Genomic DNA, 24,533 nt, shown 5'->3' with positions numbered 1-24,533 from the left:
TATAATTTAAAAAAAATATATAATTTTTTTTTGCCAGTTGGTCTCATTTCTGGAAGGCCCATTTTACACATTGTATTTTGTGTGCATGTGCGTGTGCGTGTATGTGTATGTGTGCGTGTGCATGTGCGTGTGCGTGTGCATGTGAGTCAAAAAACAAAGAAGCCTGTTAAAAAATGTTTTGCATTGTTAATCCTTTTAATCTTTAGTTTAAATAAAAAAATCACAAACATCTACTGGCCATAATTAATGGCACCCTTTTGTTCAATACTTTTTGCAAACTCATTTTGCCAAGATAACAGCTCTGAGTCTTCTTCTATAATGCCTGATATGGCAAGCCGTTTTACCATTTAATTCTTAATACATACTAGTGTCTATTTTCATGGTACCAGTACTTATTCATTAGATACTATTTCTTATTTATTAGAAACTAGTACTTATTCCAATAGTGTGTAGCATTTCATTATGCTTAACTTGCTAAGAAAAATTAGAACTAGTAATTTTTTAGTTACTTGTAACTTTTTAGACCAAAGATATCCTGAACTTAATTATATATGATTAAGATTAATTAGTTAACCAATTAGTTAAATGTAAAAAAATATATATATATATATATTTTGCCAGTTGGTCTCATTTCTGGAAGGCCCATTTTATGCATTGTATTTTGTGTGTGTGTGTGTGTGTGTGTGTGTGTGTGTGTGTGTGTGTGTGTGTGTGTGTGTGTGTGTGTGTGTGTGTGTGTGTGTGAAAAAGGTATCGAGGAATAGAACCTATATTTACACCTATCCTTTATGCCATTGTGTTTTATTGTTTGGCAGTTCTCAAGTTTCTTTGATGTTATAGTTCATTCATAGCATTCTTGTACCAGTGATTCACCACTGTCAGCAGGTGGATTCACTGTATTAGAGTCACCAACCCTTAAGAAACAGTGTAAGTGAATGTACAATCAAAGTAGTTTCACCAATAATAAAACCATATCTGGTTTCTCTTCTGTCTGATAGAAGAACGGCTTAAATTTAAGACACATTTCTTAGTGTGCTGCATTTTATTAACATTATAAGGGCAAGATAAACCTTTTTTATTATCAAAGGACCATACTTACATACATTCACAAACTGTAGCAATTGTTAGTCTTCAAATAGCTGAAACAGACTCTTATTTTGACATACCTCACAGTCTCAGACGCAGATAAATATTTATTTTATTTTATTTTATTTTATTTTATTTTATTTATTTTTTATTTATTTTTTAATTTTTTAATTTTTAATTTTTTTAAAAAAAAAATTAAATTTTTTTTTTTTTTTTTTTTTTTAAGGAATTATAAATACTCCTGTACACAATCTCCTGTGTTGGATGTTGGGTATGTGGTTGCTTGAGTGGGTATTGTGGTTGGTGTGCATGAACTGGTTTCTGGATCTCCAATTATCAAATCCAAACAGTCAAGTCATATTAAACGTACATCTTTCCTAGTGTTTTCATGCCAACCAATGAGCAAGATAAGCTAACATGCAAAGCCAGTTACAAACAATCAATTTCATTCAGTATGTTAATATATTGTATTACCATGTGAACTTTGATTGGATGGTTTAGAGGTACTCATGTTTATGTAAGGATCTGTTTAAAGAAGGAAGATATCTCCAAATTCCTTCTCACTAGTTCCTTATGAGGTTGAAGATATCTCCAAACGAATAGGTACTAGTAGTTCCCTTTCAGTCGAGAACGTCAGGCATAGTCGACGTCGACTGAATGGGGATCACGCCTAGTGAGCCTGTCTTCTTCGTACTACTATTCAATCAAGCCAATTTAACATTGGCGTGCGTGATTACACACTCCGCCCCGCCGCACGGGTATAAACACGGACTTGGACACACACACCAGTTTCGTACATACGCACATGCCTTTCGCTTCGGAGCCGATCGGATGTCTCTGAAGTTACTACTGTTTACACAGCAAGCGAGTGTGTCGGTGTTCTGGCGGGAAGACCTCCCAGTGTTGGTGTTTCTACAGCGTGAGTGCAGCGGTGATCGCGAGCTTCTTGAGCTCTCAACTGCTGTTTTAACAGCAACAAATTTCTATTTGTTTGTGTGTTTGACGGTTGGTTAGAGGGCGAGAAGTGAGTGCTTCACTGTTTCAGTTCACTGATTCAGTGTTGCCGCGGTCATTCCCTGTGTGCTCCGGCACTGGTGACGGTCCCATTTCCTAAAAGAGCAACACGGGTGCGTTTGCATCTTTAAAAAAAAAAAATTATACAAATTTTTTTTATAATAATAAAATAAATAAATATGTTCCAGAAAAATATGTCATTCAGCCTGTGCGTTTCTGGATGCATTCATTCCCTGTCTCTCTGTAACGGTCACAATTGTTGCATCACGTGTTTGGGCTTACAGCACGCTGAAGTAGCTTTTGTGGACAGTTCATGTTCTCATTGCGGGAATATGACTGTCGCGGTGTTGAGGTCAAGACTCGCCTTCGTCCACGAAGTGCGAGTCCCCATTACCACGCCCTGTCTTCGGGTGCCGCATGGGGTGGGTGACAGAAGAATAGTGTTGGATGTCTCGCCCGGTAACCATTCCCTGTGGGCTCCTCACTCCTCCCTTCCACCGCAGCCGGTGGAGTCCCGCGCGGAGCGTGCTGGTCCATCCGTAATGGGTGGACCGGCCGTTTCACCCGGGGCTCCCCCAGAGGACAGGATGCCGATTGCAGCATCGGAGAGTGAGCTGGCCTCTGGAGATGATGACTCGACTGCGTTGTCTCCCTCTGTGAGTGTAACGTTGCTTGAGCCGGATCCAGAACTGTCAGCTATGCTGATTTGGGCCGCGGAGGCTGTCGGGCTCGAGTGGAACCCTCCACCGTGTCCCGCTCAATCTCGATTTGGATGATTGGTATCTAGGGGCGGGCCGTACCTGGTTCTCAGCCCGCCGCCCCAGTGCCCTTCTTTCTTGAAGTGCATGGAGAGCTTACTAGGTCGTGCCTGAGTGGTTCTTCCCCTCTCGCTACCCTTGAGGGAGGAGCGCTGAAGGGTTATGAGTCTATCCCTCCAGTGGAGCGGTCTGTTGCGACAACAGGTGCACCTGTGTCCAACGGCCGCTGCTTCTGGGGGATCCTTGTCTCCCCTCGCAGGCCTGTGAGCTCGCGTCAGGTTTGACGGTCAGAGCTTACAGAGCTTGCGGGCAAGCCGCCTCCTCTTCGCATGCCATGCCGTTGTTGCAGGTCTATCAGGCCAAGACACTCATGGACATGCACGAGGGTAGTCTAGACCATGCGCTCATGAGTGAGCTCCGCACTGCTGCTGACCTCGCCCTCACGGGCACGAGCGTCGCAGCGTACACAGTCGGTCTAGCAATGTCCACCCTAGTGGTCCAGGAGCGCCATTGTTGGCTCAGCCTGGTTGAGATGGTGGATGCGGACAAGGTTCGGTTCCTGGACTCCCCAATTTCCCAGGTTGGGTTGTTCGGCGACGCGGTGGAGAGCTGCGCCCAACAGCTCTCCGCCGCCCAGGTGCAGGCGGAGGTCACCTGACACATCCTGCCCCGGCGGCCCGCTGCTGCCTTCACCCGTCCGCCGGGGGCAGATCCTCTGCCTGCCCGTCGCCGAGGGCGTCCCCCTACGGCCGCCTCTGCTCCCGTCTGACCATCACAGCAGCCTCCACCCAGGTCTCGACGTGGAGCCAGCCGCAGGAGGGCTGCCCAGCCCGTTCCAGGCGCTTCCAAGCCAGGTGGTAAGCAACAGCGGAAACGTTGAACCTGGATGGGCCACCCAGGGATGGAGAAGTTGCTCTTGGAGTGGCCACCGATCCACTCCCTCCAGCCGGTGGAGGGCCGGTTGGAGTTTTATGTTTTGTGTGGGCCTGTTCCGCCGCTGACTCCTGTAAAAACGGGGTAGCCAGCGGTACCCACATTTTCAGAAAAAGAACAAACTTCTCTATTCCTGGGTCCCAAGAGGGCCAGTCTGGCAGTGTGTGACCCTGCATAGCCTTGCACCCCTCAGCCCCCTCTTGGTCACCAGCCGGCAGCTTGGTGCAGTTCAAGGACCCAGTCATCCACCTTCTCACGCATCCCCTGCCGTCCAGTGGAGACAGGTAAGTGTTGCACTGCACACTCACATCTTTGTCTTCCACCTCGCTGCCCCACCTCAGGTATGTCTGTGGTCTCCAGGACCTGGTTTGTAGAGGCGAAAGAGCTTCCCAACCGGTCTGGACCAGTTTGTGACTATCAGACTCGGCTATGCGATAAATGATCGCCGGCGCCCGCTCAAGTTCAGTGATAATTATCACACTAGGTGTTGAGCAGACGTGCCCCTGAAAACTCAGTGATGTTCATCACACCTAGTGTTGAGCAGTGCTCCTGTCTTGTGCGCGCATGTTGTTGTCCTACTGGCGAAGGACACGATAGTGCCGCTCCCTCCATCCGATATGAAGGCCAGTTTTTAAGGAACTCGTCCTTAATTTACCTAGTACGAGGTGGGTAGTGACCATCTTTGCCCTGTGTCACTTGAAACGGGCCCTTTTTCGAAAGCCCCCGTCCAAGTTACTACACAGTCAGGTGTCTCGCCCCCAAGTGTGGTCTGCAGCATTCGACCTGCATGACATGTACTTCAGATCTCTAGCCCTTCCGCACCACGGACCATCCTGCGAGTGCGTTCGAGGGTTCGAAGTATCAAGTACAGAGTCCTACCCTTCGAGTGCTCCCTAGCCAGTTGGCTCTTCAGGTCAACTGGGAGAGAGTAATCTCGCCCACGGGCTGAGTATCTCTTTTCCAGTAAGGAAAAGAAGACTTACTGCCTCTTCAAGAAGACGGCGTGTCTGGTCGGTGCTACACAGAAGTGAGAAAGGGTCCCACTGAAAAAAATTTCAAAGGCTCCTGGGGCATATGGTAGATGCAGCCGACATGGCAGTCAACTACGTCTGACGTTCTCGACTGAAAGGGAACGTCCTGGTTGCGAATGCAACCCACCGTTCCCTGAAGGAGGAAATGGAGGACATAGTCCCCTCGCCACTACTGCTGGACCACCGCTGACTCTGGGGGCTGATTGGCTCCTCAGCGAAAAAGCAACTGGTGCGTGCGTCCACGTACGTGTTTATACCCGTGGGGCGGAGCGTGTAATCACGCACGCCAATATTAAATTGGCTTGATTAAATAGTAGTATGAAGAAGACAGGCTCACTTGGCGTGATCCCCATTCAGTCGACGTCGACTACGTCCTCCGTTCCCTCCTTCAGTTGCATACGCAACTAGGACATTATTCTGTTTTTGAAATCATCTATTAATTTTTGACTAGTAATTATTCCAAAAGTGACTAGTATCTTTTAAATATTATTAGTAAGAATTCATTAGATACTTGAACTTATTTAATATATACTAGTAGTTATTCATTAGGTATTAGTACTTATTTATTAGACACTAGTATCTTTTGTAATTGTTACTAGTAACAATTTTTATCTTACTAGTCACAACTGTTTTTTTTCTCGTCATATGTTAGGACTAGTCAGAATGGCCACTGTAGAGTTCAATAAATAATCTTACTAGTACCAAATGAATAAGTAGTACTTAATAATAAGTACTAGTATCTAATTAATAAGTAATAGTGTCTAATAAATAAGTACTAGTACCAATTTAATAGGACCTATCTAACCTATCTAACAAACTATCTATTGAATAAGTACTAATATCTTTTAAAAAGGTGCTAGTGCCTAAAGAATAAGCACTAGTAGCTAACGAATAAGTACCAGTACTTAATGATACTAGTATCTAAAAATAAGTACTAGTAGCATGAAAATAGATACTAGTACGTATTAAGAATTAAATGTTAAAACATCTTGCCATATCCCTGATGAGGTTGGAGAACACTTGACGAGTTCAGAGACCATTCCTTCATACAGAATCTCTCCAGATCCTTCAAATTCCCAGGTCCATGTTGGTGCTTCTTGTCTTCAGTTCACCATACTCCTTTTCTATAGTGTTCAGGTCAGGTAACTGGGATGGCTATGGCAAAAACTTAATTTTGTGCTAATTTTTGTGTTGATTTTAATGGGTTATTTTTATCATTGCCCTAATAGCAGATCCAACCATGGCCTATTATAAGATTTCTAGCAGAGGCAGTTAGGTTTAGATTTTTTTATCTACTAGTATTTGATAGAATCTATGATACCATGTATCTAAACAAGAAGTTTATCCGAGCAAGAAGTCCAGGACCTCCGGCAGAAAAAATAGGCCAAAAATTCCACAGGTCCAGCAGTATATTTATCCTTGGGCACAGGGTACTTTTTATCCTTGTGTGCACCAAACCCATCTGGTGGGTTTGCTGCCAAAAAGCCATTTTTTGTTGTTGTTTTAATCTGACCACAGAAACCAGTCATGTTTGAAGTTCCATTAGTGTCTGACAACAGAATATGCTGGAGTTTATTTTTGGATGAGAGAGGATGATTTTTCTTGAAACCCTCCCAAACAACTTGTGGTGATGTAGGTGCTGTTTGATATTTTTTTTTTAGGCTTTCTGGCCCCAAGACTCAACTAATCTCTGCAATTCTTCATCTGTGATCCTTGGAGAGTCTTTGGCCACTCAAACTATCCTCCTCGCCGTGCATTAGGACGGTATAGACACACGTCATCTTCCAGGCAGATTTGTAACATCTATAGTTGATTGGAACTTCTTATTTATTGCCCATATATTGAAAATGGGAATGGTCAATGCTGACATCCACCCATTCATTCTCCAAACTGCTTGTCCTATGTAAGGGTCGTGGGGATGCTGGAACCTATCCCAGCATTTTGGGCCAAAGGCAGGGAAACACCCTGGACAGATGGCCAGACTATCACTGGGCTAACACAGACATGCACACATTCACACCCACAGGCGATTTTAGCCTCTCCAATTCGCCTGACCTGCATGTCTTTGGATTATGGGGGAAACCGTACTGTGAGGTGATGGTGCTAACCACTGAGCCACTGTGCCAGATATGTTACTGCAAAGTGTATGTGCCCCTTGTGTTTGCCTTTTAAAAATACATTTTCATACCAATGGATTCATTCTCTTTCACATTTTCTTTCTTTTTTTAGCTCATCACAGCTTATTAGGAGTACAAGAAAGTTTAATTACTTTATTATAATTATTTATGTTACACATTAGTTTAGGGTCCAGTTCTCACTATCAACTAGGCTAGTTGCTTATTAGCATGCATATTACTAGGATGTTGGCTGTTTATTAGTACTTATAAAGCACACATTAATGCCTTATCCTGCATGACCATATTCTACATCTCTTAATCCTACCCAATACCTAAACTTAACAACTACCTTACTAACTATTAATAAGAAGTATTGTTCAGAGAATTGAACCCTTATATAAAGTGTGACTATTCTTTCTCAAATGAATGCTTTGATCCATGGATATTATGGATTCGATTTCCTGGGAATGCATGAACTGATAACATTTGAGAGTATTGGAAGACCTCTGATGCAAAAGCCTCTAAAAGCTACCTGTCAAAAATGAGATAATAATATTGAGTGAATGCTCTCCACACTTAGTATATGTTCATCAAATACTTTCACTTCAAACTCACTAAATCACAGCCTCAGCACATTCAGAAATGCCAGTACTTGGGTAGAGACCCATACATAGGAGCCTGATAAAAATGTTAATATTAAACAAAAACTTTAGATGGACTTAGAGGCTTTTGCATCTGAAGTCTTAATTTATTATTGGATGAAATGTGCTAGGAAGAGAAACGGCTCATCATTCTACCTAACCATTACATCAATACCTTACTGACTAGACATAATGATCGCCAAGTCGTACATCAGGGTAGGCATTTCACAGAAGAACTCTCTTTGGTTAGCAGAGTTGTGGATATTTGAGGCAAAAGATCAGTGTTGAACGTCATGCAACACTGTGTAATCTGCACAAAGATTAAGAGTAAAGGCCTGTTCACACCAACACGAAAGTTCGTTATGGATATTCGGTCCAATTCAAAAGTTGTCATTTTGCTTAAAGGGACAGTAAGTAGTATAGTAGTATAATATGTTAAACATTGCAGGAGTGTGTTGACTTTAGCTAATGGATGTTATAGTGCCATGTACAATAGTTGCCAAAAGTGATGTCTGGCCTAGGAAAATTGACATCTTCACCCTTTATTCAAATATTATGTGGTTGACAGACCTGGACTTGTACTGAAGTCTGTGCTGTGCGTTTACTGAAAAAAAGAATTGCACACCGGTGTCCACACTGGGCTCAGCTTTATGCTGTCCACACTGGATGTGGCTGTTGCAAATCCATCTGTCCTTCATGTCAGAAGAAGCGCAGGAGTGTGGAGTACGCCAGAAATAGAACAGGGTGTCAGTTTACTGTTGGGGATTTGTCGTGTTGCATCGTGCTATATCGTATCCGGTGTAGACTATAACACTGATTATAATGTATTCTTTTGTCATGTCACTGGGTTGAAGTTTTGTCAACCACTTTTTATTTACTTTTTTTTTTTTTTTACTGGTTTTAAATTTACTTTTTTTTTTTCTAAATTGTTTTTTAAACGATTTTATTACCATATGAAACCAAAAAAAATACAAAGAATACATTTATGAAAACTTGGCATTTTCTGTAAATTTACTGGAATGTAAATTTATCTGTTGATCCACATTATTGTATCTATAAAATGGTTACAATAGAACCTTCCAGAATATGCAATCTGTTATTTTGTAATAATTGCTGTCTCTTTGAAATATGATGCTGGTGCTGATTTCAACAGCCATTCATTCCAATCATGAGTTAGTCATTCATGTTGGTCTGCTGGTCTACAATGTACATTATTAAATGACTGATCTTTTAGCATTGTCATCCTCTGTAAAAAAAAAAAAAAAAAAAAATTAAAAAAAACTACTGTATACACATACTCAACCCAGATCAGGAAGAGTAAGATAGCCTGTTAACATTATTTACGAAACTTGGTTTGAACTATTTGCTCATATCTTTTTACCAGTGTTTTACAGTTTGTGTGATTTTTGCAAATGTAACACACATCTCTCTCTATCTCTTTCTTTCTCTGTCAGTGTGCTGTTTTGTGGTCCATAAACGTTGCCATGAATTTGTCACATTCTCATGCCCTGGAGCTGATAAAGGACCAGACACCGATGTGAGTATGCAAATACACACACACACACACACACACACACACACACACACACACACACACACACACACACACACACACACACACACACACACACACACACACACACACACACACACACACACACACACACGGTTATGTTACCTGTAAATGTTTCTCTTTCACATTTGACAACTTTATGTGAACTTGGTAGAGACCTATGACACAGGTACTTTGTGTGTCACCTCGAGCTTGATAGAATAATGGTCATCCTACAAAATACATGATAGCACATACAATGCATCAAATGCTTTAAATATTTCAAAATAATATTTAAGGTTAAAACAACTTGGCTGAAATATGTGGTATTCTAATACTTTCTCCTATGCCAGCCTAATATGCAGAGACCACTATAAGTAAAACATTCATAGGTGAGTTGGGAGTGGGACTGTTTTTTTTCAATGACTGACTGGTGGTGTTTTATGAAAGAAAGTTTTAAAAACAATGTTTATTTTTGCAGTTATGTGCAGTGGTGCAGAAATTACATACTTCACCTCTTAACCAACATGTTAACCAAATGTATTAACCTTAATCCGTTTACTACTGTAGTACCACAACACTACTAGTAGATTATATTTCATGTCTCATAATTTTGCACAAAATGTTTCATAATATTTAATGTTGCATCTTGCTTTTTGCAGCTGTATATTTGTCCATAATATATGTATATAAACCTAATTTTGTCTGCCTTAGAAGCTGTAGACTTTTCACACTCAAATGACCACTCTAAGCAAACGTTCTAACATGACCATAAAAACTGTATGCGTATTTGTAAGTAGTGTGTGTGTGTGTGTGTGTGTGTGTGTGTGTGTGTGTGTGTGTGTGTGTGTGTGTGTGTGATGTAGTGGTGGAGTAACCAGAGATTATGTTAGAATGTCATTCAAGCTTCTCAGACTCTCCTTTCTATAGAGCACAGCATGGGAGACTGTCATACTGTAGCCATGGAATAATTCTCAGTAAGAACTGCTCACATAATCTGTGTATAGACTGAGTTTGTGTGCAAACTGTTTAATAGAGCACTAAGTCTTTCCAGTATTTAAAGTCTAAACAAAGGTTGCGAAGGGCAACACACACACAGTCTTCTTCATTGTGATTAGCTAAAACTGCAGGAGTAATAACATTGCAAATATCTTTGTGTTACTGACCTTGAGAGCTCTCTGCATTTCATCTGTAAATGAATACCCAGCTCCTGAGAGGGGTCAGACCACCTCACATCTGTCTTGAGTAAAGAGATTTAATTGGTTGAGAATTTCTGTTGTTTAATGTACACACAAGTGTAAACAGAACAAGCTTTTTAATATTGTAGAGGCTTATTCTCCTATTGACTGGCATATAATCAAAGCCAAATGCTGTGTTTGCTTGCTAGATTAATGCTCCTCCTTAATGGTACTCTGATTGGGATTTTTAACTGAGCGGTTTAGAAAAAAGCTGTTTTATTTTACATAAAGTATGCTGCCCCTTTATGGGGAGCTGTCATGTTAAGATCACATGACCAGCCAGGTCTTGCAGTCTTAGAGTTACTACTTTCACTACTACTATACAAACAATGTTTACATTAAGGTGTTTTACATTTTACATTTACATGCTTTACATTTAAATGATAAACAATGGCTTATAAAAAAAATAAAAAAAAAATAAAAAAAAACATAGATAAAAATAAATACTGTTTGCAAAATTGAAGGGAAATTTCTCTCACTATTCACTGACCCTCTTGTCATGATGATTTTAGAAAACCCAAGCAGGTGAGGTGAGAATAATGGTTTGGAGTGTGTTCCGTTAGAATTGCACCACTCTTAAAGGGATACTCCACCGTTTTTTCATATTAAACTATGTTATTCCCTTAACTAAGACAAGTTGATACATACCTCTCTCATCTCAGTGCTTGCACTTAATCGCTCTGACGCGGGGTGACACTCTGATAGTACTTAGCTTAGCCCAGTATATTCAATGGTATATGACAGCAATGAATTTAGAAGTGACCAAACACATCAACGTTTTCCCTATTTAAAAACAGTTACACGAGTTGTTATACGATCAAGTATGGTGACACAAAATAAAAACAATGCTCAGACACAATTTGCTCAGACTCGCTCTCCCAGTTTAAAACTAGATTAAAGTCGCATCTCTTCAGCCAGGCATTCATATAATCCTACAGTTCAAACTACAATCCGGCCTCTAGCTCATAAATGCCAGAGGAGAACTGGCCCCCGACTGAGCCTGGGTTCTCCCAAGGTTTTTTTTTCTCCATTAGGTCACCTGATGGAGTTTTAGGACACCATTAGGTCACTTGATGAAGTTTTTCGGTTCCTTGCCACTGTTGCCTTTGGCTTGCTCAGTTGGGGATATTTTGGGGATATTTAATTTAATTTTATCAATCAATAAATTCCTCTTGAAACAAACTTTGTTGTATTATTTTAATGTAATACTGTGAAGCTGCTTTGATACAATCTGTATTGTGAAAAGCGCTATACAAATAAACTTGACTTGACTTGACAAAATAAAACGTGGTGCTGTTCTAAGTGGGTTAAAAAGGATAACTATAATGTATGGCGGAATAGCACTTTTGGGAGTAGTTCGACTCGGCGCAGTAAAAAGTCATGCCTGATCCTCTTCCTCTCACTTTTGTCAATAGTGGGAAGAGGATCAGGCGTGACTTTTTACTGTGTGACAATAATATATCGTGTCACAATATTCCGCAATACAAAAATGCAACAATATGTATCGTGGATAGTGAAAATATGTATTGTGTATATATAGTTCACCCAAAATAAACATTACTGTGTGAGGAAAAAATTCAAGTTAACTGAGTTTAAGCGTCAGTACTACATTCAACTACTATATAATATTATGTATAATAATGCAATGGGGAATAATTGTGGGTCCTGATAATGCCAAATTTCTTATGTTACCAGTAAAAAGTTACATTACATTATTTTAAATATATCCAGTCATTGACAGATGCAAGCATGTTCGTCTATTCTCTATGTTCAGCTTCAGAATCATGAATATATTTAATCTGGTGTTACCATTGTCCTGTGCTTTGGGTTACCAGCACCAAGTCCAAGGCTATTCATTTATACCCCCAATGTAATACCAAATTTAGCAGTTTAATCAACAGGACATTTGTTGTTAACCTTTTACCATATGTCTTGGAGTATCGCAATAATATCGTATTGTGAGTTTAGTATCGTGATATGTATCGAATCGTGACATGAGGGTATTGTTACACCCCTAAATATTAAGCAAATTACATAGTAAATGTAATTTTTTATAAATAAATAAAAACTAAAACATAACAAACATTAGAATTAAAATATATGAAATTGAGCAGAACACAGATTCTGTAACATTTTTTGTTTGAGTTAGTTTTCTGTTCTATTCTAGTGTTTTGCTGTATTTTTTTTTTTTTAAAATGGGTTCTGTTTTCCTCCGTTAACTGCCTGTTTGTCTCCTTGGTTAATAATTGATTGAGTATTATGTTCAGGTGTGTCTGGTTAATTATCTCATTACCTCCTTTGTTTGACCTGTGTATTTAAGCCCTGTGTTTTGTTCTGTTCAGTTGATTGTTAAAGGGATAGTTCACCCTAAAATGAAAATTAGCCCATGATTGAATCAGTAGACCGTGGGTACCCCCCGGCCTGCGAGGGGTGATGGGGGTATGTGGCGAGCAGGACAAGGCCGAGGGCCATGGGAGAACGGAGTAAAGCCGGTGGCGTCAGTAGCCCCGTTTACATGTAGCATTGTATTCCGATTATAACCAGTTTAAAAGTCCAATCAGAATGAAAATGCTCCATGCCAACACCTCAATCGGAATAAAAATGCTCAAACCGATTGAAATTTCAGTGGGATTGAAGGGAGTGGAATAAACCTTTTAATGAACCGATCAAATGAAAGATTACACCATGTAAACGAGCTGATCCGATTACTTTGAGTGTACGTCTTTCTGTGCATGCCTGGTTTTGCGCCAGGTAATTCTGTCAGCTAAAGCCTGGTTCACACGGCAGGATAATTAGGCCGATTTTAGCCCCGATTCACCCCTGCCGTGTGTGGTGTGTTAAGGCTGCTCTCGTCTGCTCGGAAGGACGTCGGGACCGCTCCGATCTCAAATCGGGGATATCCAACATGTTGGATTTATTTGGCCCGATTTCTTCTCGTGTGTGGTGTCCCCCGAGCACGCAGCCTGTGGACTGTGGAGTGTAGCCAAACACCGGGAAATATAATCAAAACAGCCGGCGATATGGCGCACCAGAAAGTCCGGTGGACGTCAGAGATCATCGCCTTTTCTTTTGATAGCGTTTTTTTCCGGTTAAAAACAAACTACAAACTATTGCCACTGCCACTGTTTACTCTGAAGTCACGTTTGGTCTCGAGGTATTTTGCGCGATTTCCCGTCTGATCTGGGAATGCTCGGGAGTCAAATCGGTTCGTGTGTGATGTGTTGATTTTGCCGTATGGCTGCGCACCACACATTGTACGACCAAAACTGTTAGACCCGTGATTTTTTATCCCCGTTTATCTCTCAGGTTTGGAAAATCGGCCGACAATTTTAAAATCGTCCCGTGTGAACCAGGCTTAACATAATGCATTCTGTTTGTGACCCGATGCAAAAAACTATGCACGCTAACCATTACCATAGTAGCAGTAAACATGGTAAATATGAACGCTTAGAAATCAGCGAAATCAGACAAATCATATAGGTTATCATAATCCTGTTTTTATTTTATCTGTCAGTAGCCTACGTCTCGTCTCTTTATACCGGACTATCCTCGTTATCTCTGACTGAAAATATAACTGTACTGCTATCCTTCTGGGAGAGAGTGCTAAAGCTCCTCAGGTAATATTTTTGGTGGCATTGTAGAAATTGTCATTCTTTCTAAATGTGATGTAAATATGTCCTGTAACTAGGCTACTAAATAAACAGAAACAGACGCGACTGAATAAGTTGCGTGTCCTTTTTCTTTTGTGAAACGTCATAAACCACTTTATTTCTGTGTGACTAATGTGCAATTTTGACACAAATTAATTCATTATGATCAATGTGTCGCTTTTTATTGTAAACCTGTGGTAAAACATCGATTCTTGGGTTTTAAATATTCAATTAAACAACAAAAATGCCAGCAAACGGTTGCTCTTGTTTTGCGATCACGCTGTTCCCAGTGATTTCTTTCTGATTAGTTTTCTGATAAAACTTCCATTTTGTTGGTGAAATGATGGGTTTGTGTGACGTTGTTCCAGAGAGGCGTGTTTCTGGTGTGTTTTAAGTGAAGCGCTGTGGAGCTTCTGGCCCGACAGTGGAAATGCAGCAGATTTTGGGCACAGTGCTACTGGTCCGAGGCTATTAGCCTGGCACGGCCCGTTTAAAGCCCTGGTTCGCACTGGCCCGACAGTGGAAACGCGGCTAATGCCTACAACTAACACAACGATTAAGTGATGCACCATCTTGACAGGATTGAAAACGTGGGATATAATGAGCTTCCAGATCCGGCAGACAAGTGTGCGCATGTCACAAAATGATTTCGATTGAAAGCGTCAGCACATGTAAACACCAGATCGGTTTAGATAACATCCCATGTAAACAGTCAACCGGATTCCGTCAATCAGAACGATCTTAATCAGAATAGCAAAAAAGTGTGCATGTAACGGGGCTATTGATAATGAGCAACACCTGCACGACGCACCGGTCTCTTATCTCTCACGGAGGAGCGGAAGCATAAAAGGAGGAGTGACGACAGTGAAGGACGAGAGGCCAGGCCTGGATCTTATGTTGTGTTTTGTGTTATTATATGTGGCAGCAGTTGTCCGTAAGGGACTGCTGCCTTTACTTTCGTTTTGTATTTGTTCCCGCCTCCTTCCCACAACATCCAACTGCGTTACAATGACATTCTTCTTTAAGGCGAGACACGGCAGGCAAAAACATCGATTTTCATGCAGTGGTCAGTTTTGAGATTTTGGGCTAGTTCACTCCTTTAATATGTGTTCTTTCAAGCTGCTATAAAGAAGACGTTGAAAATATACATTAAGATGTTTATTTTATTACATTTTGTTTACTTGCGGCTGTAAGTTTCTCCCGAATTTACCAGGAAGTTAACATTACAACGCGACACGCCGAGCTCCGTCTGTTTACTGAAGTCTGTCATGACCGGTATGGTTGTGAAGCTATGAGTCTCCTGCACAACGCTATGTAAGCCAAATATGGGCATTTCCTTTCTATCCGTAACCAATCGTGAATGTCCAAAGGGGGATTTAAAGCTAACGCCGATTTCTCATTTAGAGTTGATGGACCCCATTGACTTCCATAGAATTTTTTTTTTCCTACTATGGAAGTCATTGGGGTCCATCAACTGTTTGGTTACAGACATTTTTCAAAATATCTTCTTTTGTGTTCAGCAGAAAGAATAAATTCATACAGGTTTGAAACAATTTGAGGGTGAGTAAATGATGACAGAATTTTCATTTTTGGGTGAACTATCCCTTTAACTGCCGTTTTCTCAAAATGAGTTTTTTGTCATTCTCCAGTAGAAACATCTCAGCCTATGTAGCACCTATGTACACCAAACTTTCCAGTTATACACATAGCAATATTCTGAAGATATTTTAAGAGAGATTTGTTAATAAATCATTCCTGGCCTGACTTATGTGACATTTTAATTAAAAAAATATGGCGAAAATCTATTTTTTATGGCTATGGACAGTATATTTTGATTCCCTAGGTAATGAAAGCATATATCCTGAAATCCCTCTGAGTTTTTATTTTCATCTTGTGTGTAAACAAAATGAAAAAATTATTTTGCACCTGGCTTTATCATATGTTCAGATCTATCTACTGAAAATATATGCAAAATCGTGCATATTTAATGAGATAATGCCTAATTTGCATAATTAAACATACACATTTCTAAAACTTGTAATACATTTTTTAGATATACTTGTTGAAGTAATCAACTGAGGAAGTTTCATGGTGATATCTATTATTTTAAAATTTTACCCTATTCACCTGTAGTGTCTCGCCTTAAGACAAAATACAATCTGAGTTATAAGTAAAAAGTAAAAAGTGCTCCACACGGCTCTGGCGGGTTAATTAAGGCCTCACTAAGGTACAGCCGTCTGCCGGAAGCTGGTTATTTTAGTCGATGAAGTTTTAAATATTGAAATTTTTCTTACACGAACGCATCGCTTCGGTTCAGAAGGCCTTTATTAACCCGCCAGAGCCGTGTGGAGCACTTTTATCATGGATTGATGCACTTTGATAGACTTCCAAAAAGGTATACCATTCACTCCCATTGTGACATTTTTTTTTATATAACTCCGATTGTATTCGTCTGAAAGAAGAATATCATACACCTAGGATGGCTTCAGGGTGAGTAAATCATGGGCTAATTTTCATTTTTGGGTGAACTATCCCTTTAATGTTGTGTTTACATGGTTGTTCTGTCCCGTGTACTACTTATCCTCAGTTTTGTTCAAATAAAGCCTGAAAACTGCTGCGATTAGATCTTGTTTCAACTTACCTTGCAACCACTTGTGACAGATTCTGTTTCTCAAAAAAGCATTAAAACACATAGTAAATGCTGTGGTGGGGTAAAAATCGTTTCACATATGAATCTTCTGCCGATTCGCCTCGATTCACAAATTTCCAAAATCGATTTTCTAAATTGTTACTTGTGTTTAACTTCGCAGTACTACTTAAAGTTATTGACTCGTAGAGTGTTATTAATCACAATAAGCCGTGGAAAAGGAATCAACGTGGTGCTCGGATGATGCTGCATTCAGTTCTCTTTCAAAGCTTTTTGCGCTCGAATGGTCAAGTACAAACATGATTATGTTAAAATGCACATTGTGTGAAGTATTCACATAAAACACAGTCTGGTATGTCCTACGTGAACATGAACTGTTGGGAACAAATCAGATGTGTAACATTATATTAGATCTGTGCATTTGTTCTTGGGCAGCAGCCTTGTAAACTGTTGCTGTCTGTTTTGTTAATTTAATTAAAAATAATAATAATTTAAAAAAGAAAAGAAAACAGAAAATCACTCACTGCTTTTGACTGAATCGCTTTTGTATCCTCATTATGAATCAATTGATATTTAACAGTGAAGACTCAATCAATTTATATTCCATACAGTAAAGACCTTGTCTTATTTTTTGCATTTGATTTATTCAACTTCTGTATTTCTGAAGACATGTCAAATAAACATAGGCTACTGTACCTGAAAATCTCTCTCTCTCTCTCTCTCTCTCTCTCTCTCTCTCTCTCTCTCTCTCTCTCTCTCTCTCTCTCTCTCTCTCTCTCTCTCTCTCTCAAATATATATATATATTTATATATATAATTTATTTGTAATTTTTTTACATGGCTGTATACTTTTTAATAAACATATTCTCTTTGCTTAGTTTTTATACAGTTCTCTTGTCAGGTTAAATCTGCAATAAAGTATTTTGAGGATGTAATTAATTTTAAATTAGTAGTTATGTGCTATGGCAGGGGTTTTCAACTGGTTCTGTGCCAGGGACCACCATTCTGACTAACAAGTAATCGGCGGCCCACTATTGTGTGTGTAGTGTCAAGTCAAGTTAAGCCAAGTATATTTGTATAGCGCTTTTCACAATACAGATTGTATCAAAGCAGCTTCACAGTATTAAATTAAAATAATAGCCTACAACAAGGTTTGTTTCTAGTAGAATTTATTGATTGATAAAATTAAATTAAATATCCCCAAAATATAGTGTGTGGATTCCTTTGTCAGATAGCACAGTCAGACGTCGAATTGAGGAAATGGCTTTTTTTATTTATTTTTATGGGTTTGTCATGTCATTTTGCTGTGTACTGAACCTATTCACGGCTCCATCAACATTTCATGCCAAATCGCTATATTTCCTTGTTTAAAATGTACTGCAAGATGCAGTTTCTTTCCCAATCGCGATAAGCGCCAAACCTATTTTTAGTCTAAACGCGATACATCCTCTCGACTAATCAGAATTCTCTCTCTCTCTCTCTCGCTCTCTCACCCTCAAATCACTTGCGCATATCGCGCCAGACGCTCAATTTGCCTCATTCGCGCGACCGCGCCGCGCTAAACGCCTCATTCGCGCTGCAGGACCTCCAGATGCGCGTAAACGCGTCTTTACATTGACTTGACATGAAAATCACTTGCGCCAGACGCTCTATTCGCGTTTGGTGTGAACGCTACTCACTCACTCACTCACTCACTCACACAAGGTCATGTTGTGATTTGTTTTATGTAAAGCGGACAATGGTTCTACTTTTTATGGGTTCGACACTTTACTGAATGCCAATGTATTTATTAGGCTACTGACTGACTTGCCTTTTTTTTAAGACAAACTTTTTTTTTATGGAAAAAAAGTGATTTTAATAGTGAAATTACGTAGGCTGGAATGCATGTCACGGACCACCGGTTGAAAACCCCTGTGCTATGGGAATGGTTGATATGTCTGGAGCGACAGTTGTTCATTATCAGTTCCTTCAACATTGTGAAATTATCTACAGGCAGTGGAGTGGAAATTAAATTCAGTATGGAAGACTTATTGTTTCATATGCTTTTACAGAATTGTTGCATAGACTAGTCGGGTAGTCGACTGCTGCTACTCGGCGCTGTCAGAAGCCATTGAGTATTCAAGCATGTAATAACCATATGACGCGCTTGTTTTTCTCCACACCCTATAGTGATGTTTTTTTAGTTCATAAATAATGGAGAAGAACCATAGAATCTTAAACCTATGCTCTAGATTAAAAAATAAATAAAGTTTAAGCCATTCATATTCCCTTTTGCAATCTTATATTCATTTGTATGAACACGTCATATAACACAATCTCAGATGTAGCATGTATCATGATCTTATTCTGCTTTTCCTCCACAGTCCTCTTTGATGTTTTGCTGGAGGTCACACTGTATGTCGCATCATCAGTGCTTATGTTTAGGCCGCATGGAGACTACACTCATAGAACTCTGCCAATTTACTGGCCTTCACAAAACTCTACACATACCATACACATGCATGTTTGTGTGTTTGTTTTTCTTCTTAACGTTCCATTTTGTCAGAAAGCAAATTTTCCATTTTGTTACTGTATGGTAACACTTTACAATAAGGTTTCATTAGTTAACATAAGTTCACTACTTTAGTTAACGTGAATTAAGAATGAACAATACTTTTACAGCATTTATTAATCAAAATTAATGTTAATTTCAATATTTTCTAATAAATTATTAAAATCAAAAGTTGTATTTTTTAACATTAGTTAATGCACTGTGAACTAACATGAACAAACAATGAACAACTGTGTTTTTATTAACTAACATTAAAGTGCCCCATTATGCCATTTAAAGTTTCCTAATGTTGTTTTGGTGTCTCCTTCAACAGGTTTACATGCATCAAAGGTCAAAAAACTGTTTCATTTTCTCATAGTATACATTTGCACCTCACCCAATTTCCAATGATTCTCAAACGACTCGTCAGATGAATCAATCTCTCTAAATCCCTCCTTTCCGTGAGCTACTCTGCTCTGATTGGCCAGACAGCTCAGTCTGTTGTGATTGGTCTACCGCGTACAGCACGCGTGTCGAAAACACAAATGAAACTGGCCGCTTGAGGTTGGATGCAAAAGTGAGTCAAATCTGTATCTCCCCAATATTCCCAACTTTACAGCAGATAAAAATGTGTTTACAGCCTGGTGCAAAAAGTGGTTTTGGTCTATATAGCTAATTTTGCCCTTCATGACAACTGTGAGGGGGGGTGCATTTTTTTTTTTGAACTCATCCGTTTAAATTATATTAAGCGTTAAAGTTCTTCATAATTAAGGGCGTGGCCACTTGAGTGACAGGTGGATTGCCGCTGATGTCACTAGCCGTTGGTCTGCTGTCTGTTAGCCACCACGTCACCTCAGCTAATTCCAGCTGCTGAACTTGGCATCTCTGCCGTGTTTGTGCTTTTTTTCACGCATTATACCTTCGCTCACGCTGTTGGATTCCGTCGTTGTCGAGTATCCAGAGAGCAACCAGCGCTGTTTTTCAGTTGTTTCTCTCTGTGAACATGCACTAATGGATGTCTGACAATTTTGTTGCTTTTTGGAGTTTACAGATTTAAAAACGTGACGTCTATAGATATAGACTACACTCGTTCTGCGGTACCGTTGCTCTCACGAAACAGATATACTATATGCTTATTTAAATTTTTAGTGTTAAATAAAAAGTACCATCAGATGAAATCCTGCAGGTGTCAGTGCTTTCTCTAGACACAGTTTTAGGTAATAGTGGCCCACAACTGATAAGCAGAAGTATTTCAGTAAGACCGTAATGACGTGAGTTAGCCAGTTAGCAGGAGACCTACACAATATAAAACTCAAAACTAAGTATTTTGAACACCATCTTTCAAGAGCAAGCGTTTTGCGAATCCTGCATTGAACTCAGTCAGTAAAATAAAGGGAACATATACTGCTGTGGTATCGTGGTAAAGATGAATTTTAACCACTGATTCTTCACATGCTCGTCCTTGGGCAGTGTAAAAAAAAAACTGGCTTTACCTTCACATTGTAGAGCACAGTGCCGTCTTCTCGACATGATGCTATCCAGCATCCACAGGAATCAGCTGCAGTGTTTGAGGGCGTTCAAGTTTTCCCTGGTGTCTACGCGCGCAATAAGTGGGTGGGCAATATGCTAATGTTTCGTCTTGACGTCACAACAAAACGGCTTATGACTTGTTTGAAAAATTATTCATTTCATTGACTCAGAGTCGACTTTTACTTTTGAAAGACAATAGCTTTATATATGGTGCACTTTCAGATTTAAATCTTTGCAGGAGGTTTTCATTCACTTAGAGCTATGTTACACACTACATGAAAGGTCATTTTCAAAAATCCATAATAGGGGCACTTTAACAAAGATTTAAAAATACTGTAACAAATGTTTTGCTCATTGTTAGTTCAAGTTAGTTAATACATAAACTAATGTTAACTAACTGAACCTTATTGTAAAGTGTTACCAAAAGGATGACAGGTGTAAAATAGAATAATTGTGACTAATTTGATTTCTTAAGTGATACTCTCAGTGCAGTAAAACACATTTCATCATTTAAAATCCATTACAAAGAATTCAGCATTTTCTCCCACAATTAGTGCATGAATTTGCACAGTTTGTGTGTACATTAGGTTTACTAATGGCTTCTGTGAGGAATTCTCCTCCAGCCTGTTGTGTTGTGGTGTATTTGTGGTTACTTTCTTCCAGCAGCTGTTTCTGCTTTCATGGCCCTGTGGAGCAGTGTTGTCCATAAGACCTCTCTATCTCTGTGTGCTTGTGTGTGTGTGTGTAGCAGGGTTTTTTTCTTATAGAAAATCTCCATGCCTCATTGATTCCATTACAAATCCATTAGCTCCCTCAGCCCTCTGGAGGCCTGATCTTTAGGATGTCCTTAATACTGAGCATCAATGAGCTAACTACACAGGCTCAAACAGGCTTTTGCTCTCCCAGGACATGGACCTCCTGAAATTAAAAGAGAGAGAAAAAAATTAATACAAATCCAACAACATTGCAGGATATTAACAATGCTTTATTTGCAATGTTTGTAGAAAAAATAACATTTATGAATGAATTCAGACATATTGAAAATAATATGTTGGGCATTGCTCTGCTTTGCTGGTTTAAGAGCTTAGTGTTTATTGTTATATTGTAACCCTTATGTTTTTATTATTATTACTTTTATGAATTTACAAGTTGCATTTCTTATGAAAAAAAAAAGTCATGTTTAAATGCTGGAGTAGGCACATGTGTAATGCATGCTCTTCATTCTTCCCACCTTTACACTGCTTTGATAAGCATTATGTTAGAAATAAATCATAATAATAATAATAATAATAAATAAAAAAACAGAGTTTACTTGTTTCATCAGAGACAACATAATCAAGAAATCAAGATTTCAGTGAAATTAAAAAGAAAATGACATACACAATAAAACAAAATAAAATAAAATAAAAGGTACTCTGCTGTATCAGTGCTGTTTTATAGTTCATCTGCAATAGTTCAAAAACAATTTGATCTATTTTTTTAAATAAGTAATACTTACATCAGCTCACTGAATTATTAATAATATAAAATATATATTTTTAATTAATATTTAAATAATTTACAAAATGAATTAAAAAGGTTTAATGTAAATAAAATAAATAAAAACTTTGAGTATAAACTCTCAAAACGTAAAAAAAAAAAAAATAACATAGCATATAGCAGCAACTATATTTGCTTTTGAAACTTAAAGTGAGTGATAAATAAGTAACTATGCTTTTGAATTGTGTTTGAGTTGTCAATTGTTGGCCAGAAGTGGCCAAGAGAAGTCTGATTTTGCCTACTGTATCTAATGAGTTACAGTGTGTTGTCCCAAATACCACCTGGTGGATAATATGTGAAGCACAACAACAACAAAACATTTTTTAATTCTAAGAAATGCCTGTGTGGGTTTCTGTGACAAACATTTTAAGGCCCCATCTATAACAGAATAATTTATCATGAATCATCATATTATTTAATTAAATTAAAGGTGGGTAGTTGTGGGTGAGTGTGTTGTGTAGAGAAGTGATTTGCAGATGGTCAGTGGACAGTGTTAAGAGGAAAATGTGTGAACAGTTTACAGGTGTATGAAGTGTTTTGTAAGTGACTGTCGCAGAAATACTAGAGGTGGAAGAGGACAGGAATTGATACTTTTTTTAGTACAGCTGGGTCTTCTGACTTGAACCCTTTCTTTTTAGAAGTATATCGGTGAGCTAGGGGCTGGAAGATGTTGGATGTGCTGGCTTAGAGGTGAGAGGACAGATATTGTCAATACAGGAAGGTAAAGAAGAGCAGAGAGTATGGCCCTGTCCCAAATGACATACTTCATATGCACTTAAGCTATTGTGCACTTACAATGGCTGCCGCGAGTGTGTCCGTTAAGTTCACAAGAGGTGTGTTCGACATCGGCTCCGGCTGGATGTAACCGATCGGCGAGAGTAGCCGCGTGCAGGCGGGGAGAAGCTGCAAACAGAGACGTGAAGCCGGACACTTTCTGGTTCCCGTAGTGACCGCTCACGTGGTGTTTGCATACTTTACCACAGCTGCAGTGAAATAAATGCAATATTTGCCAAATAATACACAGATGTTTCAGAGACATTTTCATTCAATACTTTATGTACTGCTTCATACAGCGTCTGTTTGAACAAGAATAAAGTTCAACATAAGCTACTATCAATGAAGTGGAGTCTACGTTTTTTTAAGCAGTTTTAATTTGATAAACATGACACAATATAACATGACAACGACATGAAAAGAGTGTTCACTGTTATAATAAACTGATTTGAGAGCTTTAGAGGAACTAAAGGTAAACACGAAACACATGTGATCGTTGTCATGCGGTGAATCCGGCCAATCGTGGAACAGCTGTGTCGTCATCAGCCCACGTGCAGCCCAGTGCAGCCGCTCTTGAGAAGCTGCGCTGGCTGAGTTCTCCGGCTGCTCTCGAATTGCTCTCGCGGTACTTTGATGGCATACGTCACAGTCACGTGGCGTCGGCGCTGTATCAAGTCGGACAAAATTTCTAACCGGCATGCACTGCTTTAAGTCAGCCGCAGATCGGTCTGCGCAGAGCTGCATGAAGTCGAACAAGCCTAAGACCATAGGGAGTCCCGTTTGTCAATTTAGGTTTCAGAAGGATGCCGAAATGCGTACCCTTGATGCACACTTTTGAGGCCGCGCTCACGCTCCGCAGCAGACATGCCTCCTCAGATTTATTGAAAAATATTTTTACATTGATACAATCACACAGGTGTGATTAGAACGTTCAGTGTGAAACGTCATCAACTGCTAAATTCAAATCTGCATTGGCACTTCACTGGTGCTAAGCCATAGACTGACACACTCACTTGTCATGCATCGCAACTGTTCAGCGTTTTCAACCATATAATGTGTCGGTCCACTATTGGTCGACCAGTTTTATTGATATCAGATACACATAGTGGTAACTATAAAGTTTACTCTATTTTTTTGCCAGGTCACCGGCCACTTACTTTTTTTTGGAGAAGTGGATGAATTTATGTGTTTTAAATCTGACTCTGATTCTCTGATTTGCAAACAATTGCATTTCATGATAAAGTTAATAAGTTTGGGAATATTTTGAATAAATTATTATTTATTTTTTTATCAGTCATACAGCGCTACCGTGGCTGCTGTGTGTCACATGACTAGCATGATGACCCCCCTCCCCCTTGTTCTTTGGTTGACCAATCAGCGGAACAGGGCGTTTCATGCCCGCCCACATGTGGAAATTGAATATTCAAGCCATTTATCCATTTTCTACCCCTGAACCTAAAAATCTCAAATCAAGCCAAATTCTCAAATTCTTT

General features: G+C 39.5%; 1 protein-coding gene and 3 long non-coding RNA genes across 4 annotated transcripts in view; 2 read left to right on the top strand and 2 right to left on the bottom strand.

Annotated features, from left to right (window-relative positions):
* Positions 1 to 24,533, top strand: part of prkcaa (protein kinase C, alpha, a) — a 205,281-nt gene that overhangs the window by 60,287 nt on the left and 120,461 nt on the right. Inside the window, exon 3 of the mRNA XM_082136835.1 lies at positions 9,035 to 9,117. Coding sequence (XP_081992961.1) covers positions 9,035 to 9,117 — 83 coding nt within the window. The remainder of the gene's footprint in view (positions 1 to 9,034; positions 9,118 to 24,533) is intronic.
* The window catches only part of LOC309474516, a 243,910-nt gene that overhangs the window by 189,184 nt on the left and 30,193 nt on the right, over positions 1 to 24,533 (bottom strand). The gene's annotated exons all lie outside the window — the stretch shown is intronic.
* Positions 15,813 to 17,387, bottom strand: LOC309474480. The gene is made up of 2 exons (XR_014197312.1): positions 16,375 to 17,387; positions 15,813 to 16,342 (listed from the first exon to the last, which is right to left on the bottom strand). It is a non-coding gene; the product is annotated as an uncharacterized lncRNA (long non-coding RNA).
* Positions 17,506 to 24,521, top strand: LOC309474491. The gene is made up of 4 exons (XR_014197325.1): positions 17,506 to 17,714; positions 17,879 to 23,248; positions 23,504 to 24,181; positions 24,213 to 24,521. It is a non-coding gene; the product is annotated as an uncharacterized lncRNA (long non-coding RNA).

The sequence above is a fragment of the Leuciscus leuciscus genome (genome assembly GCF_965113295.1).
Source record: "Leuciscus leuciscus genome assembly, chromosome: 14".
Lineage (NCBI taxonomy): Eukaryota > Metazoa > Chordata > Actinopteri > Cypriniformes > Leuciscidae > Leuciscus > Leuciscus leuciscus.
Note: the sequence above shows the minus strand (reverse complement) of the source record. Positions and strands in the feature narration are given on the sequence as shown.